Raw genomic sequence first — 15,831 nt, forward strand, 5'->3', positions numbered from 1 at the left:
CCAGGCAGGTTCCGCACCAACAGAAAGATTTTGTTCACGGTGTTAGCAAAGCTTTTGGGGAGCATTTAGCAGTGAGGACAGCGTTTTTATGGCGCAGGAGCCTAGGAAAAGCTCACAGGAGATGGAGAGATCTGGATGCAAAAGCAAAGACAGGAAAAATCTGTGCAAAAGCCTTTGTGGAAAGCCCTTGCCTGGGGGCTTTCTGCTTCTAGCTTTAAGGCCTGGAGGTGGCAGGATGAGGCCACGGGCACTGCTGCACGGTGACACCGGGCTCTGTCATCTGCCAGCCGAGGAGCCCCGGGGCTGCTTGCAGGCTGGGACAGGCCAGGTGAGCCACCCGGCTCCAGGAAAAGGAGCAAAAAAAACCACTCCAGGGTACAAGGGTGTGAGCAGGGGGACGGTCACGGAGATGTGACCCACGCAGAGAGGAGCCAGGGGCACGAGGAAGCTGGCGGGGGGCCAAAGAGGAAGAGCGTGGTAGGGGCAGGACACGTGCAGCAGCTTTCATTTCACCATTTTTATGCAGCGGCGGGAGGAAGCCAAAACATCAAGCTCTGGCTTGTGATTTATTTCATTTATTTTATTTTATTTTTTTCTGGGAGAAACGTTAGCTTTCCGATAGCTCTGTAGACGAGCCCGTGGCAGCTTCCTCCCTGCCCAAACACAGCCAGATTTCGGAAGTTTTCCCGGAGCACAGGTGAGAAAAGCTGCCTGCAGTGGGTGCTGGCCGTGTCCGCCCCTGGGTGCTGGCCGTGCGCGGTGCCAGCGCCGGCTGGAGTTGGCCTCAATTAGCCTGATTGGGGTCGCAATAATCACGGAGGCAAACGCTGGGGGCGAAGCAGGGGCTGCGGGTTGGTGGGGCACTGGCGGTGAGGGGAGGATGTGATAAATGACCTTGCTGGGACAGCTGGCTGCCTGCTGCGGGTCGCACATCGGCGGGTTGATGATTAACCTGCCCCAACGCCGCAGACGAGCGCGTGGGGTTTCTTCGTCGAAACCCAGGGCGACCTCTGTACAAGCAAATCGATCAGTGCCCCGGCTGGGCACTGCTTTGATTGCTCGCAGCAGGATGCTGTGCCCAGGACCGGCACGGGGCAGGAGGGTTTGGAGCAGGTCTGGCCAGACAGCAGCCCCGGGCAGCTTTAATCCAGCCGTTTTTTACTTTCTGCGGTCCGATGGCAAGGAGGCACCTGGGGAGCGTCTTTCGGGGTGGTGGCAGTGCTGCAAGGCTCTCGTGCAGAGTGTGAGCAGGTGCTGGGCCAGCCCCGAGCCGTTTTGGCAGGGCAGTGCGCATCAAGAAGCGGCACATGCCAGCACCAGCCACTACCCCGGTCGTGCCGGGGCGTGGGTGGCACGAAGCAGGCGGCAAACTTCAAAATTGTTTCCTTTTTACTTCCCCAAGTAGTCCTTGGAGTACAGAAGCGGTCGTAGCCAGGTCAGCTTGCTCGTGGAAAGCAGGAACGCCGGGGCACTGAGGAAGAGTTTGGCCGAGATTGACATGGCAACACGTCGCGGTGAGCCGCTGTCCCTGGCCTTCCCCTCCGCTCCTGCAGGCTTCTGCTGCCCTTCCCTCCCCACCCCCAGCAGCTCACACCGACCCGGCTTGCTTTCACTTGCTGAGGGTAAAGATTTCCGTCTTTAGCTAGATGCCAGGACCCAGGAGGCCGCAGTTTCTCTTTGAAGTGCGTTCCCTGCTCAGCACAGGGGAGCAGGGCTGTGCAAAGGCGTCTTCACCCGAACGTAGTTCATTTTGGGGAGCTGGCTGTGTGGCAGTGCTTCTTGCAAAACCTGAAGCTTGATACTAGAAGAAAAAAAAAAATAAACTAAAAAAACAAACAGCAGGAGTCAGAAACAAACAATAGACACAAAGACGAGTCCCCCAGCTGTAAGCAGGAAGGGAAAATGCCCTCAAGGCTCCCGACACCGTTCCTGCACAAAAACCGCACCGATTTTTACTGTTTTCACTGATTTTTACAAACGTAGGGCCAGTTCTGCAGCTTTTCTGGGTAGCGCAAGGTGTAAAGCCTCCTACCTGCCTGTCGCTGCTGGGGGCAGAGATTCACATCCCTACTGGGGCTGTACGGAGAAAGCCGGTTAGGAAAAGATGCCAGAGGGGAAGGATTTGGGTTCCCACGCGCAGACACCACGTGTGAAGATCTCCTCTGGCCAGCAGCATTGGTGAGCCCGGGCCACAGAGTTTTGGCAGCTGCTTGCCCTGGCAGGGATGTCTGCGGCAGGGTGGGTGGTCACCGCCCAGATTTTAGGGTTTGGGTTTGTTCGGGTAATGATCAGGTGGCCAAACCTGCAGCTGGGTGATCCGACCTTCACCCTCACGCGCCACAGCACCCCGAATTTAGGCTGCGAGGGCTGATTCCTCTCGGTGTCAGGAATAGGTGAGGCTGTTTGCTCCGAGGCTTTGACACCTGGGGAGGCTGTGGTGCTAATAATGCTGATGTCCTTTCCCTGTGAAAAGGTGCAGAGAACAACGATGCAGCTGAGGTCCCCCAGAGGCGACCGCGAATGCGGGATGCTTTCCAGCAGGAGGAAAGGGAGACGCTCAGGAAATGTGAGTAGGGGAAGCCTGGTGGCACCAGAGCCATGCCTAAAATGCAGCGAGGTCTGGAGAGGGACCTGTGGTGGAAGGAGAGGCACGAGCAGGCTGCAGCTGCTCTGAGCATTGCCACGGAGGATCCACTCCCCAGACTCCCCAGGAGCAATCTCGGTGCTGCCCGAGGAGCCAGAGCACCCCAAAATGCTCCCCTCTGCCAGCAGCAACAGAATCACAGAATTCTGTTCTCAACTCGTTCTCGTTGCTTGGCACTGGGCACCTTCCCCATCGAACTGCGTTTGGTAGAAATAACGGGAATTTTGTAAATCATCCCGGCTCCCAGGGGTGCCAGCCTCCTGCTGAGGCTCACCGCGGGCTGCTGGGGCTGCTTCCTTTGGAGACCTACCTCCTCCTACAGCCTGACCGTGCGACGCCTCTCCCTTCCAGACGAGAAGATGGAGGAGAGGGTCAGAAAAATCCTGACCGCCTCGTGTGAGAAGATATCCCACCTCTTTCAGCTGAAGGACATGCCCGAGTACCTGGCTTATCTCCGGTGAGTGTGCGGCCAGAGAGACCCCCGCCAGCCTCGCTTTCCCCTGGGCAACGTGCCCCCGGCCGTCCCCCCAGGCTCCGCCGTGCTCCGGGGCTTTGGTGGGCACCAGCTCCTAGGCAGAAAATTCAAACTGGGAATTGCCACCAAAGCTAGAGGGTGGAAGCAGGTTTTGCCGCGACAGCTTCCTGCTGTAAGGAGGATTCATCCTTTTTTTTTTTTTGCTGTGCTGGCAGTCCATGGAGGGGTCAGGGAGGCGTTAGGGCTGAGCTCCAGAGCTGCTCCCACTTCGGCACGGGCTCGCCAGGGCTTGGGGCAGGCAAATGAGGGACGGTGGCGAGCACGGTCTGTGCTTTGGGAACAAGCTCTCTGGGTGGAGATATCGCACCTGGCAAGGCGAAAACTCCCCTGAGATTTGAACCTGCTGCGGTGGAATCCGCCTTGTTCCTACCTCTGTTCTCCCAGGGACCGCATCACGACCCTCAGCTCCAAGCTCACCTTCGAGCCCATCTACATCGGGCTCTTCGGGAGCAGCGGCGCGGGGAAGAGCACCCTGCTCAACACCATCCTCCACAAGCGCTTCTTCCTCCCGGTGTCAGGGACACGCGCCTGCACCTCCTGCCAGGTTCAGATCAGCACCTGCAGCAGCAGAGAGTACAGAGCCAGGATTTTTCTCCTCTCCAACGAGGTACGGCTGGGGCCCTGCTGTGGAAGGCAGCCAAGGAGCAGCTCCTGCCCCTTCTCGGGGCAGCCTGTGGATCGTGTGGGTCTGCAGGAGGCTCCTGCAGCCCGTCTTATGGGCCGTCTGGGGAAACCCAAGGGAAGACCGGGGAAAACAGCAGCTTTCTGCTCTCTGCTCCTTCCCGGAGTGAAGGTCTCTGGCCGCTCTTGTGGTTGGGAGCCCTTGTGCTGCTGCTTCCCACTGCTCACCACAGCTGCAGCTGCTCCTGCCCCAGCGAGCTGCTGAGCAACGTGCTCCTCTCTCCACCGTGGCAGGAGTGGATGGACGAGGTGAGGAGCCTGCTCGCGTTCCTGGAGACGGACAGGGAGGCTGATGAGAATGACTGCGACAGAGATCACGCCGTTCGAGCGCTGCAGGCTGTCTACGGGGAAGGAGCAGAGAACAGGACTTACGATGACCTGGTGAAAGCCAAGCCTGCCATCACTATTCCCCACTCCAGAGTTATTGATCTGAAAACGGCAGAGGTGAGAACGTGGCAGCTCTCCAGGGCTGCCCATCCCTCTTCCCGCTGCACAAACCTCCTGGGAAGCACCCAGAGCTTTGTCCCGGTGCTGGGGCCGTTGCTTGCAGAGGAAAGTGGTTGCTTGCACACATCTACTCGCAGCTTCTCTGCCAGGCAGCGCTTGCGGCTGTGCCATCTGCTGGGGCCACGGTACTTCTCCGTGCACACACGACACTTCATTGCTGGTGTGCCCCTTGCGCAGCTTCTTGCGCTGTTTTGGTTGGCGGTTTGCTCTTTTCAGGCTGCTTGGAGGCTTTGTTTCTGTAGAGAGTCATGGACTCACCCAGGTCGGAAGAGACCTTCAAGGTCACCAAGTCCAACCATCCACCTGAGCTACCGAGTGCCATCACCGAGCCCTGTCCCTTAGTGCCGCGTCCATGCACCTCTTAAAGACCTCCAGGGACACAGACTCCACCACACTCTCTGTGAAGAAATTCTGCCTCGTATCCTAATCTGAACCTCCCCCGGCAGAATTGGAGACCGTGAATTGGAGGGTGAGCGTTAATTTGCTTCTGGTGTTCCAGGCAGAAGTTCTCTCCCGGGAACTGGACCCGTACATCCGCAACCTGGAGGGCAACGAGGGGCCTGGGGAGGGGGGTGCCGCCCTCCACAACCAGCGGACGCGGCTCTGGCCCCTCATCAAGTACGTGCAAGTGACTCTTCCCGCGTCCGACTTCGTGCCTGAAGGTGTCATCTTCGTGGACATCCCGGGGACGGGCGATTCCAACAAGAAGAGGGATGAAATGTGGAAAGAGGTGACTGGCAGGTGGGACCAGTGCAGGGGGGGGAATGGGCTTTTCATGAGGGAGGCTGCAAAAAGAGCAGGGGCTGGTGGCAAGGGAAAGAAGCCACAACCGAGCAGGTAGGGGCTGCCACCACCATCTGTGTGCCAGTGCACGGGCACTGATGCAGCGCCTTCAGGCCTCAGCTCCTGGTTCGGTGTCCTCGGTGCTCCTGTGCCCCACCTGACTCTTCTCCTCTCCTCTCTTTCCCCCCAGAGCATCCTGCAGTGCACATCCATTTGGGTCATCGCTGATGTTGAACGCGTTTATGGGGCCAAAGCACATGAAAACATGCTGAAAGAGGCGATTACAGCTTGCATGATTGGCAAGTGCAGCGATATCACCTTTGTGGTCACCAAGATGGATAAGATTAGCCGGGAGGAGTACATGAGGTAAAGAACAGCTCCGTCCTTTCGTCAGGGTTGCAGGGAAGCCTTCGTGCCTCCATCAGAGCAGGCTGGATGCCGTTCACCCATGGCACTGCCAGGTCTCACTCATAGCGTGCCCTACCCACCCTGCATATGGAAAATGGCATTCCACGTAACAAATCATTCCCACTGATACTTTTGTTGTTTTTCCTATGCATTCAAGAGCCTTAGCACCCAGCCCTCTTTACAGCACAACCCCATCACCACGCCTGCCTTTCCCAGGCTGACTTTGCCCCTTTGCTCTTCTGCCTCAGCTCCACGCTCGGCGCTGCCCCATCCCCTGTGCCTTTATTGCTGTCTTTCTGATCGAGGCAGGTCATCCGCTTCCTTTGGCATCTGTGCTGATGTCCCCCTGCCCAAAGGACTTGGGGATTTGCCCTTTTTTTACTGCCTGCCATAGGCTGCTGGGGATCCCAGCACATCTGTAATTCAGAGGAGTCTGAAGGTACTGCCCTGTTCTGTAACAGCCCAAATTAAAGGATTAGAGCTCTTAGGCACTGACGTGTCCCTGGGTCTGCTGTAAGCCAGGAAACCCGGTGATGTTGCTGTCAGTATGGGCTGTCATTTTGCTGCCAGCTGCATGCCCTCGCTGAGGGACAAGCTTTAGGGTTCAGCTTTGCCATATCTACTCAAAGTCTTTTTTTTTTCCTTCTTTCATTTCCCAGTGACCATCCCAGTGCACCGGTAAGTACCTGCTGGCTGCTTTCAGTGGCCAAAAACCAAATTCCTTTTCTGATTGCATATTCTGACTGGTGGGGCCAGTGCATAGACTCCACCAGCATCCTGCAGGCTTGCTAGCAGCTTTGCCTCCGTGCAGGTGAAGCTTGGTGGTTTTGGGAATATTCTCATAACACTCTCTATCATTTGCCATCCAGAAGGATCTAAGCACGCACGATGCCATTTTGGAGACAAAAAAAGACCTGAAAACAAGAAAGGCCAGAGCAATAAGGCTCAAGATGCAGGTATGGTATACCTTGTTATTTTGGTAACAAATGCATGTTACAGTGCTAATGCTTATGCACGTGCCTTTTCCCACAGAATATATTTGCTTCCTTTTCTTTCCATTTGCCATGAAAAAAATAAATGGCAACATCTAACTTTCCCATCTAGGTAATATCTTGTGACGAGGTTTATCAAATTAGTGGGCACCTGGAAGAGAGGTGCTGGCCTGTGGCAGCTGCACCAGTGATCTTCTACATGTTGTTATAAGCCCTTCTGTCACTGACTAGCTTTAAATGCAGGTGTGGGCTGCGTGTCACCTCCTCCCTGCCCAATCTATCCGTGGATGTGGCTGGCACCAGCACCCTTGCTCTTGGTTGCACCAGTACAAATACAGCAAGGTGTGAGGCAATTCCATGGGCTCCTGCATCAGGGTTTGTCTGCAGGAGAAGGCTGGCCCGTGACAGCACAACAGCCTTTAAAACATCGCTCAGCAAGGCCTTTGACACAGTATCCCACAGTGTTCTCCTGGAGAAGGTGGCAGCCCATGGCTTGGACACTCTCTGTGCTGGGATAAAAAGAGGCTGGATGGCCAGGCCCAGAGAGTGGTGCTGAACGGAGTGAAATCCAGCTGGTGGCTGGTCATGAGTGGTGTTCCCCAGGGGTTGGTGTTGGGGCCCATCCTCTTTAATGTCTTTATTGATGATTTGGACGAGGGAATTGAATGCATCCTCACTAAGACTGCAGATGACACCAAGCTGGGGGGAAGCGTCAATCTGCCGGAGGGTCAGAAGGCCCTGCAGAGGGACCTGGACAGGATGGATCGATGGGCAGAGGCCAAGGGGATGAGGTTCCACATGGTTATGTGCCTGGTCCTACACTTTGGCCACAACCACCCCATGCAGTGCTAGGATTGGGGCAGAGTGGCTGGAAAGCTGTGCGGAGGAAAAGGATCTGGGGGTGTTGGTCGATGCTCACTTGAACACGAGCCAGCAGTGTGCCCAGGGGGCCAAGAAGGCCAAGGGCATCCTGGTTGTGTCAGGAGCAGTGCAGCCAGCAGGAACAGGGCGGTGATCGTCCCCCTGGGCTCTGCTCTGGTGAGGCCAAACCTCGAGTGCTGGGTTCAGCTTTGGGCCCCTCACTACCAGAAGGACATCGAGGCCCTGGAGCAGGGCTACGAAGCTGGGGAAGGGCCTGGAGCACAAGGCCTGTGAGGGGCGGCTGAGGGAACTGGGGGTGTTTGGTCTGGAGAAGAGGCCGACCCCCAGCTCCCCACACCTTCCTTTCAGGTAGCAGCAGAGAGCAATGAGCTCTGCCCTGAGCCTCCTCTGCTCCAGACTATCACTAGTGATAGGAGCAGAGGGAATGGCCTCGAGTTGCCCCAGGGGAGGTTCAGGTGGGAAATGAGGAGACATTTCTGTCAGAAAGAGCAGTCAGGCCTTGGGACGGGTTGCCCAGGGAGGTGGTGGAGTCCCCGTCCCTGGGGGTGTTCGAGGAGAGGTTGGACGTGGAGCTGAAGGCACAGGGCCCTGCGCTGCTTCAGGCAGCTCTTGCACGCTCACGTTGCACGCTCGTGTGTTTCAGACGAGACTGCCCAGCGACACAGAGGTGGTGCAGAAGGCGGACCTGGTGTTCACCGTCAGTGCCAAGGAGTACTGGAACCCCACGGTCCTCACGAACGAGGAGACAGGTGAAGGGTTGGCCGCGTGCTTGCTGCAAGCCCTGCTGCCTGTGCACTGATTCCCATTCGTGGTGGGAAAGCAATGAAGGTCGCCTTCGTATTCTCTTTCAGAAATCTCCATGCTAAGGGACCAAATCAGGAAGCTCTGCCTGAACGTGAAGAGAAATCACCTGCAAGAGCGCATGCGGGAGATCCTTGTCATCTTCTCCCTGGTGGACGTTTTCCACACCGTGCAGCTGAACCCGGTACGTGTGGCTGCAGCCCCTGCACGCTGCCACCATCCCGTTCCTTCTGGGGCTGTGGGGCCGGGTAGCCAGCCTCATCCTTCTCAGGAAACAAATGCAGAGCTGCTCTTGCTATCCTGAAGTGACCTAAATAGGGCTTTGCTGCCCGCATGGAGGAATTCAGCAGTGCCAGGTGGAGAGGAGCATGGAAGGCCCTTTTTGCCTGGTTCACCCAGCTGTGAAGCTGCACCAAGGCCAAGGCCTGCATCCAAACCCATTTTCTGACTAGCCACTTGGCTCTCTTTGGAAAGGATGAAAAAGCAAGCAAGCTGCAGAGGCTGAGCAAGCTTTGCCAGCCCTGTAGCCCCATTACCTGCTACCACCTCATCTTCCTCATCTTCTTGGCCCTCTCACGTGGTGCCAGTGAGAGGCAGGCTCTAGCTTCCCCCTCTGCGGTCTTGGCTTAAATTTGAGCTGCTCAGGATGCTCCAGGGAGGACAGTTCTGGAGTGTGCTGGCCTTGCACTCAGCAGCTTTGTCAAGGTTTGTGCCGTCCCACTTTTCCAGGGTCCAACCCTGCATCAGGACAGGCTCAACGCGTTTGTGTCAACGAAGATCCAGGAGCTGAAGAAGACGGCTCAGAGCATTTTTGACCAGATGGATTCGCTTCTTATCAATGGGGTGCAGTCTGCCCAAAATTCATACAAGAAGAAAATTGAAAATATCTTTGCGGTGAGTGGCGCAGGTCTGCTCCACGCTCTGAGGCTGGGTAGGATTATTTCATTTTCTGTCTTGCAATAGCCATCAACATCAGCTGAGTTTCACTCATTAATCACTGACAGGTGCTTTGAGGTCTGTGGGTAAGAGACAGGGTAAGTTCTTGCTGCTGCTCAGTGTTACTTTAGCTTAGAAAGGAGAGCTTGATTCTAGGGAAAAAACAAACAAACAAACAAACAAAAACCACCACAGACGTGTTGTGTTAAGGAGATGCTGTGCCTAACGCAGGTGGAGAAACGCCTGCCCACGTTGCTCCGTGCCATCAGGACTGGCCAAGTCTTGGGAAGTGCACTGTGTAGGGACAGTGGTGAGCCGGCCATGCCATGGGCCAGCTCCCCAGAGCCCACCGGGTCCTCCTGCCAAGCAGCAAGTCCTTCTAGGACTGGTTCCTCAGCAGGACTCCTGGACAGAGTCAGACTATTACAATTCCGGGACCAGGTCCCAGGAAGCACGTTATGCCCCTACAGCTGCACGCTCATCCTGCAGAGACCTTTTTTCCTTGATAGAGGGGGGACACCAAGTGATCGTGTGTTTCTAAACAGTTGAAATGAGCGTCTTCCAGGCTTAGACCCCAACCCAGCTTTGCCGTCTTTAGAGCTATCCACCCTGAGGGAACACAGGCACGTTGCAGGAGGCACCAAAGGCTAAAAGAGGACATAGTTGAATTCCCGCTTTTCTCTCACTGTGACATTTGCTACCGGTAGTTGAAGCAGCTCTGAAACTACACGTGAAGGACTTGGTCCTGGGAGCAGCACTGCTGCTGGTGGCTCTGCTCACACTTGCTGCGTTCTTCCTCCTGCAGATAGGCGAGAAGTCCAAAGGCTTCCACATGACCCTGAAAGCTGTGTGCAGGAGGAACGGGGTGTACGTGTCCCGCGTCTTCCACCGCATAAACATCAACAGAAGCCTGGCTGAGCCCATCTACGCAGCAATTGAAATGATGTTTGCAAACATATTCAGGTGAGAGCGGTGGGCAAGCAGGAACCAAGCCACATTTTCTTGGAAACTCCAAGAAAAGAGTTCTCCTACACAACTACAAACTCCTACAAAAGAGTTCTCTGCCATCTGCAGGCAACCTCGTCTGGGAAGCACTCGGGTCTTTATCTCTTCCTCCCTCAAAAAGCTAAGCTAGCATTACATCGACTACTCACGGAGGCAAACTAAACATGCCCAACTGCAGTTCATTTACTTAGGCAAAGCTTCTAATTGACTAACCTGTCTCAGCAACTTCCACATCTCTCTCCCAGTCGTGACTGATCTCCTACTGATCTTGGGCAGACCTGTGTGGAGCCAGGAGTGGGACTCGATGACCCTTGTAGGTCCCTTCCAAGTGGGGATATTCTGTGATTCCCCACAGCCCCATGTGGTACTGATGTACCACATTAACAGTTCAATATAGAAATTAAGTGGCATTTGCAGCTCCATCCCTTTCTGCCCCGTGTTTCACATGGGTTCAGGCATAATAAAAAAGAAAATGAATACTTTGCTATTTCCCAGTCCCCAGAGAAGAGGGAGCCAGCCAGATAGCCCAGGTAGCGAGGACATCCCTGCGCTGGAGTTGGAAGCCTTGTGTCTTCTGATGAGAGAAGCTCACCTTGGCTGGCAACGTGCAGAGAATAAGAGAGGCGGGGGAAGCCCGTGGGTCTAACAGTTTTGGGGTCTCACCCACACAGAAAACAGATGCTCACGAGGACCAGTCTGCAGGCTGCCATCAATGAGTTCAGCACGGCGGTAAAAGGCGAATTCATGGTGTTTGCAAGGGACACGAATATGAATGAGTCCAAGCTCCAATTCCTCTTACAAGAGGTGAGTGTGAAGCAGGGAAAACCCAATGAGATATCCCTGTGTAGCTGGCACAGCCCTGGGAGTGGGCGCCAGCCCCTTGGCAGGAGCTCGGGGGGTACAACTCGCGGAAAAGTCTGACGTGCGTCGTGTCAGCAGCTTTGGCTGGGGGTCTGGTGCAACCCCTGATGACCAGTAGCTGCTATTCAGCGTCGGGGGCAGCAGGATTGTTTTTAGTGCTGAGCCACAGGCAGCTCGCACTTCGTCCTTGGGGTATCATTAGATGGTTCGGTGGATGCTCTGCTAGAAGCTCGTAAAAGAGAACTCCAGGTGACCAGACGCAACGGATCTGGTCCATGTAAGGGTTGGGGCGAGCCCTGGTGTGCTCCACCTGCTCCCCACCTCGGAGCATTTCTTTGTTCTGCTGGTGAACGGGGGGTTGGAGGTGCTGGGAAATGCTCTGCCCTGATTCCTGCAGACCGACATCATCATGAGAGCTCTCGAAAGAGAAATTCTTCTGAAAAAGAAGGCCATCTATGAGTCCCTTGAGCTGTCCATCCAAAGCACCTTAACGCCGTGTTACCGAGGTAAGGCTGCTTTTCCAGCTAATTGTGTAGCTGACGCTGTGAGTTTGATGCCTGGCCCTGGGGCACATTCTCCCAGCTTGTGTGTGGAGTCCGCAGAAGGCTTTGTCCTCTGCGAGGACAGGAGGCTGAGTAAATTTGTGCCTTCGAGTCCAGCAGGTCACAGTCTTCTTAACCAGGGAAGAAAACGTTGGAGTTCCAAACCCTCCTGCATAAATTCCTTGTAATTTTGATGCCATTGCTGCCTGCCGTGATGGGACCCACCACACTTCTTGTGGATCAAACGAAGGCTGTTCCTCCCTGGGAAGGAGATAGCAGCACCTGGGGCTGGGGAGGGGGAGACCTTGCCAGAGGGTACTGGAGGGGAACTCCACCTGGGTCTGGGCAAGGCCTGGAGGGCTGTGGAAGGAGGCAGTCTGAAGGTTTTGCTGTTGGCTAAAGGAATTCTTTAGGATGGCAAAAGTCGCCTGGGAAGAGGACTGGGAGGTAGAAGTCTGCCAGCAGCAGGTTCGCGGGCAGCACGGCCTCAACGTGAGCTTTGCACCCAAAGACCACCCCAGCTCGTCTGCCCACGCCTGCTGCGGGCTCCTGACAGCAGTCTGATGTTTCCCACCTCTGCCCAACAGAGGCTGAGAAGATAAGAGGGAAGGACACGTACAAGCAGATAAAAAGCATGCTGGCACACAGCATCGAGGTGGAGGTACGGCAGGCGATGTTCGAGAAAGCGAAGGAGAGGATGATGAGCCAGTTCCAGGAGCTGACGGTGAGTCACACTGCAAAAATTGCTGCTGGAACTGCAAAAACTGTTGTTGGAGATCCAAGGATGGGTGAGCAGAAACTGTGACAGGCAGCTAAAGGCTGGACGAGGCGCTGCCGCCCTCCACGCAGACCGGTGGTCGCTGCAGAGCGCTTGTGATGCTCCGGGGGATTTTATGGATCCTGCGGGATGTTGTGACGGTTTGAGGCGAGATGCAGGTTGTTCTGCAACGTTACCAATGTGAGAGCTGTCAGAAATGCTGGTGAGAAAATCTTTATCAACCTCAGCTGCCTGGACTTGCTCCAGCCTGACCTTTGCAGTGGCTCAGCATAGCACTTCAAGTCTCTTTCTGTCCCGAGAAAGAAACAAAACAAAACAAAACAAACAAAACCCATCAAACTGGAGTTTGGTTTGGCTTCATTTCCCTGGTTGTCTCCAGAAAGAGATTTGGCCTCTTAGTAAACAAAAAATTGAGTTTTTTAGGTGGGGATTTCCTACCTCGGTCCCTGCGTCTCCAGATTTCTGACTTCCTGTGAACTCTCCTCTACCTCATCCCAGGCCACTCAGACTCATTCACGTGGGTTGAAACCCGACGGATTCGAACCGCGGTCACGCACAGCATGATTCATCACAGTTATCTGAGGGAATTTCCTTTCTGCTGGCCAAAGATCTGGCACGCTGGTTGAGCAGAGGCACCTAGGGGGGGTGCGGGCTCCCCTCACCGACTCCTCAGCTGCTTTGGGTATCGCAGGTCAGGTTCTTGCTTCCCCAGCAAGACTTTTGGGAATGCCAGTGCCAAAGCTGCCATCTCTGGCGTCACAGCCTTGGCCATCCCAGCAGATCCCAGTGCACCCCCGGAGCTCGAGGGCTTCAGAGCGCAGTGCTGCAGCAGACTTTGTGTAAGGAGGCCTCCAGCGCAGCTTCTCTCCGCAAACGACATCAGAGTGATGCTGTCGCCCTCTCTGATTGCAGGAGCAGATGAGCACGAAGCTCAGCAAGGATATGCTCGGCATGCTCAGCGTCATCTTCAGCCAGTGTGACACACCGGTCAGCGTGCTGCCGGGTACGGGCTGAGCTCTCCTCTCCGGGGCGTGTGTGGTGGGTGGGTGGGAGAGGGCTTGGGGGCAGATTTGGGGAGCTGTGTGTCCTCAAACAGCTGGGGTCTGCAGGTCCCGAGCTTACTTGCATGTTTGCATTCATTTGTACTTAATCATATTATCATTTTATTCCCATTCTGTAAAAAAAAAAAAAAACAAAAAGGCCAACGAAGTCTGCCTCATTTTGCTTTTCTCCTTGCAGATCTGCAGGAAGAATACCAAGATATCCTGGATATGCTGAAAAACTTGTGACAGCCTGGCTGACCAAAAAGGCCGGCACGAAGAGGCTTTCTTTACATTTTGAGCATTTCTTTTTTATCTTTTTGCTTTTATATATTTTTTTTTTTTGCTTTTACTCATTCAGTTCATTGCTTTGCTATGGTGGCCAGCTTGAGGTAGAAATTTTAAAGATGCCAGGGGTTAGACTGAGCAGCTTGAACACAGGCTCATGAGGACCCAGAATGGAGTGGGTCCCTTGGGGGTCCCGTGTCACATCCCTCCTGCAGGGGCTTTTCCCCTTGCCGGCCTTTTCCAGCGAGCCCTGGAGGTGCAACCATGAGACCTCGGTTGCTTTCTTGAACGTGTTCAAGGAAACAGGACAACAGATGATTAGTTTGATTGCACTGGTACAAAAAGTATATAGTTTATGTGTGGTTTTTATAATCTTTTCATAAAAGTAAATCCTTTTCTACTATGTATATCAGTTCTCAAGTGTAAGCCAGCAGGGTAAGACACCCATGTCTGAATTAAAGCCGGAACCATCCCCAGAGAAATTGGTAGTGTGGCAGGTAAGCAGCAAAAGCCACAAAAGCGCAAATCTGCTGGAAACGATTTACATGAAATCTAATAAAATACAAACCTTTTGGGGGTAAGTGTGGCCGATACTTTTTCCAAATGCAAAAGAAGTATCCGGGCTGCTCGGCTGGGTGCTTGAGGTTGAGGAGAAACCTCAAAAACACTCTCCCGAAACTGCCTTTCTCTGCTGCAGCTGCAGTTTTGTCCCCACCTTGCATCCCCCGGGGAGCGATGGCAGTGGGCCCACACCAGTCCTGGTGGGGTGCTTGGTGGGGTGGCTGCAAAGGGATCACAAAGTGGGGACCCTGCAGCTCCGTGCCCCGAGGCAGGGCACAGTGGCACAGCACACAGCGCGTGGCAGGGCCGGAGGGTGCGTGGCCGGGCCATGGTGCAGTGCCATAACGCATGTCAGTGCCATAATGCATGTCAGTGCCATAAAACGTGGCTGTGCCATAAAATGTGGCAGTGCCATCGCATGGGGTGCTGCTGTAACACTTGGCAGGGCCATAGCGCAGTGCCATAGCGCAGTGCCATAGCCCACGACAGTGTCACAGCAGTGCCACAACCCGGAGCAGCTGCGCAGCCCCCAGCCGTGCGCCCCCCGCCCCTGCTTACCCCCAGCCCCCCCAAACCCTGCCTTCCCCACCCCCCCCCCACCAAAGCCCGTCCCGGGCGCCCCCTCCCATCCCTCTCCTCCCTCCCCGGGGCGGGGACGACCCCGCGGGGGCGTGCGGAGCCCGGCGCCCCCCCTCTCCCCTCCCGCCCCCCTCCTACAAAAAGCTCCCGGCCCCGCAGCTTCAGGCTCCAGCTCCGCCGCCTCCCGCAGCCGCTGCCCATGGGGGGCTGCCGGGGGGAGCTCGGGGCCGCCCCGCCTGGGGCTGGGGGGTCCTCGCCCGTCCCCGACACCGCCGCGCAGCGCCGGGCTTGAGAGGGGCTGCGGGGAGTCGCGGGGAGAAGCGATGGGGATGGGCTTGGGATGGGGGGTGCGGGGATGGACTCCCCCTGCCTGCTGCTGTACGCCCCGGGGGGCTGCACGGGGGGTCGCTGCCTCCCCCAAGCCTCCGGTGCATCCCCCGAGCATCCCTCCGAGACCCCCGGGGGTCGCCTCCGTGCTCGCTGCTCCCCCCCCCGGGTCATGCTTGGTGTTATAAATTGCTCAGTTCCAAAATAGGATTATAATCAAAGTTTACAATTTATTAAAAGAATAGAGGTAAGCAAACAGCGCTGGGTGCGTCGGGAGTCTCCACTACACCAAGACACACACCAGTTACATCAAGTAGCTGATTTTTATGCTCCTAGGCTAATACATATTCATTACTACTTCTAAAAAAAAACAGGGTTATTATAATTAGTTTCCAGGATCCAAACCGTCCTACTGGAGCATGCGCATCAGTCTCCTCCTCAAGCAGCAGGATGTCCAGGGTGTGGATGAAGATGGTCAGCATGGGCACGACATGAGTTGCTGCAGACTTGCTGTGGTGTGGACAGCTGCTCGTGACGTACCAACGGCACTTCAGGCAGACGGGGAATACCTTATTCAATGCTCTGTGCAAGTCTTGAGTATCACCCTCATTAATTTTGTTCAGTTTGCTCAGCAGGTCCCGGCAGATTTCTTTGAGATTCAGGGATTCCATCAGGGATCTG

The 15,831-nt window shown here is 55.4% G+C and overlaps 1 protein-coding gene across 2 annotated transcripts; it reads left to right on the top strand.

Annotated features, from left to right (window-relative positions):
* Positions 1–543: 543 nt before the first annotated feature.
* Positions 544–14,250, top strand: LOC309876356 (nuclear GTPase SLIP-GC-like). 2 transcript variants are annotated; one of them, XM_082756521.1, is made up of 19 exons: positions 544–697; positions 1,403–1,514; positions 2,474–2,566; positions 2,996–3,101; positions 3,564–3,786; positions 4,095–4,304; positions 4,867–5,097; positions 5,341–5,516; positions 6,218–6,236; positions 6,428–6,514; positions 8,076–8,181; positions 8,284–8,417; positions 8,963–9,127; positions 9,975–10,132; positions 10,846–10,978; positions 11,433–11,541; positions 12,165–12,301; positions 13,268–13,358; positions 13,595–14,250. In XM_082756521.1, exons 2-19 carry the CDS (start codon positions 1,499–1,501, stop codon positions 13,642–13,644), a joined length of 2,244 nt encoding a protein of 747 aa, XP_082612647.1. In that variant the 5' UTR covers positions 544–697; positions 1,403–1,498; the 3' UTR covers positions 13,645–14,250. The 2 variants fall into 2 exon arrangements, with proteins under 2 accessions (XP_082612647.1, XP_082612646.1); XM_082756520.1 differs by having other exon boundaries at positions 1,406–1,514.
* Positions 14,251–15,831: the final 1,581 nt, after the last annotated feature.

This window comes from Aythya marila, assembly GCF_965140915.1.
Source record: "Aythya marila genome assembly, chromosome: 3".
Taxonomy (NCBI): Eukaryota; Metazoa; Chordata; class Aves; order Anseriformes; family Anatidae; genus Aythya; species Aythya marila.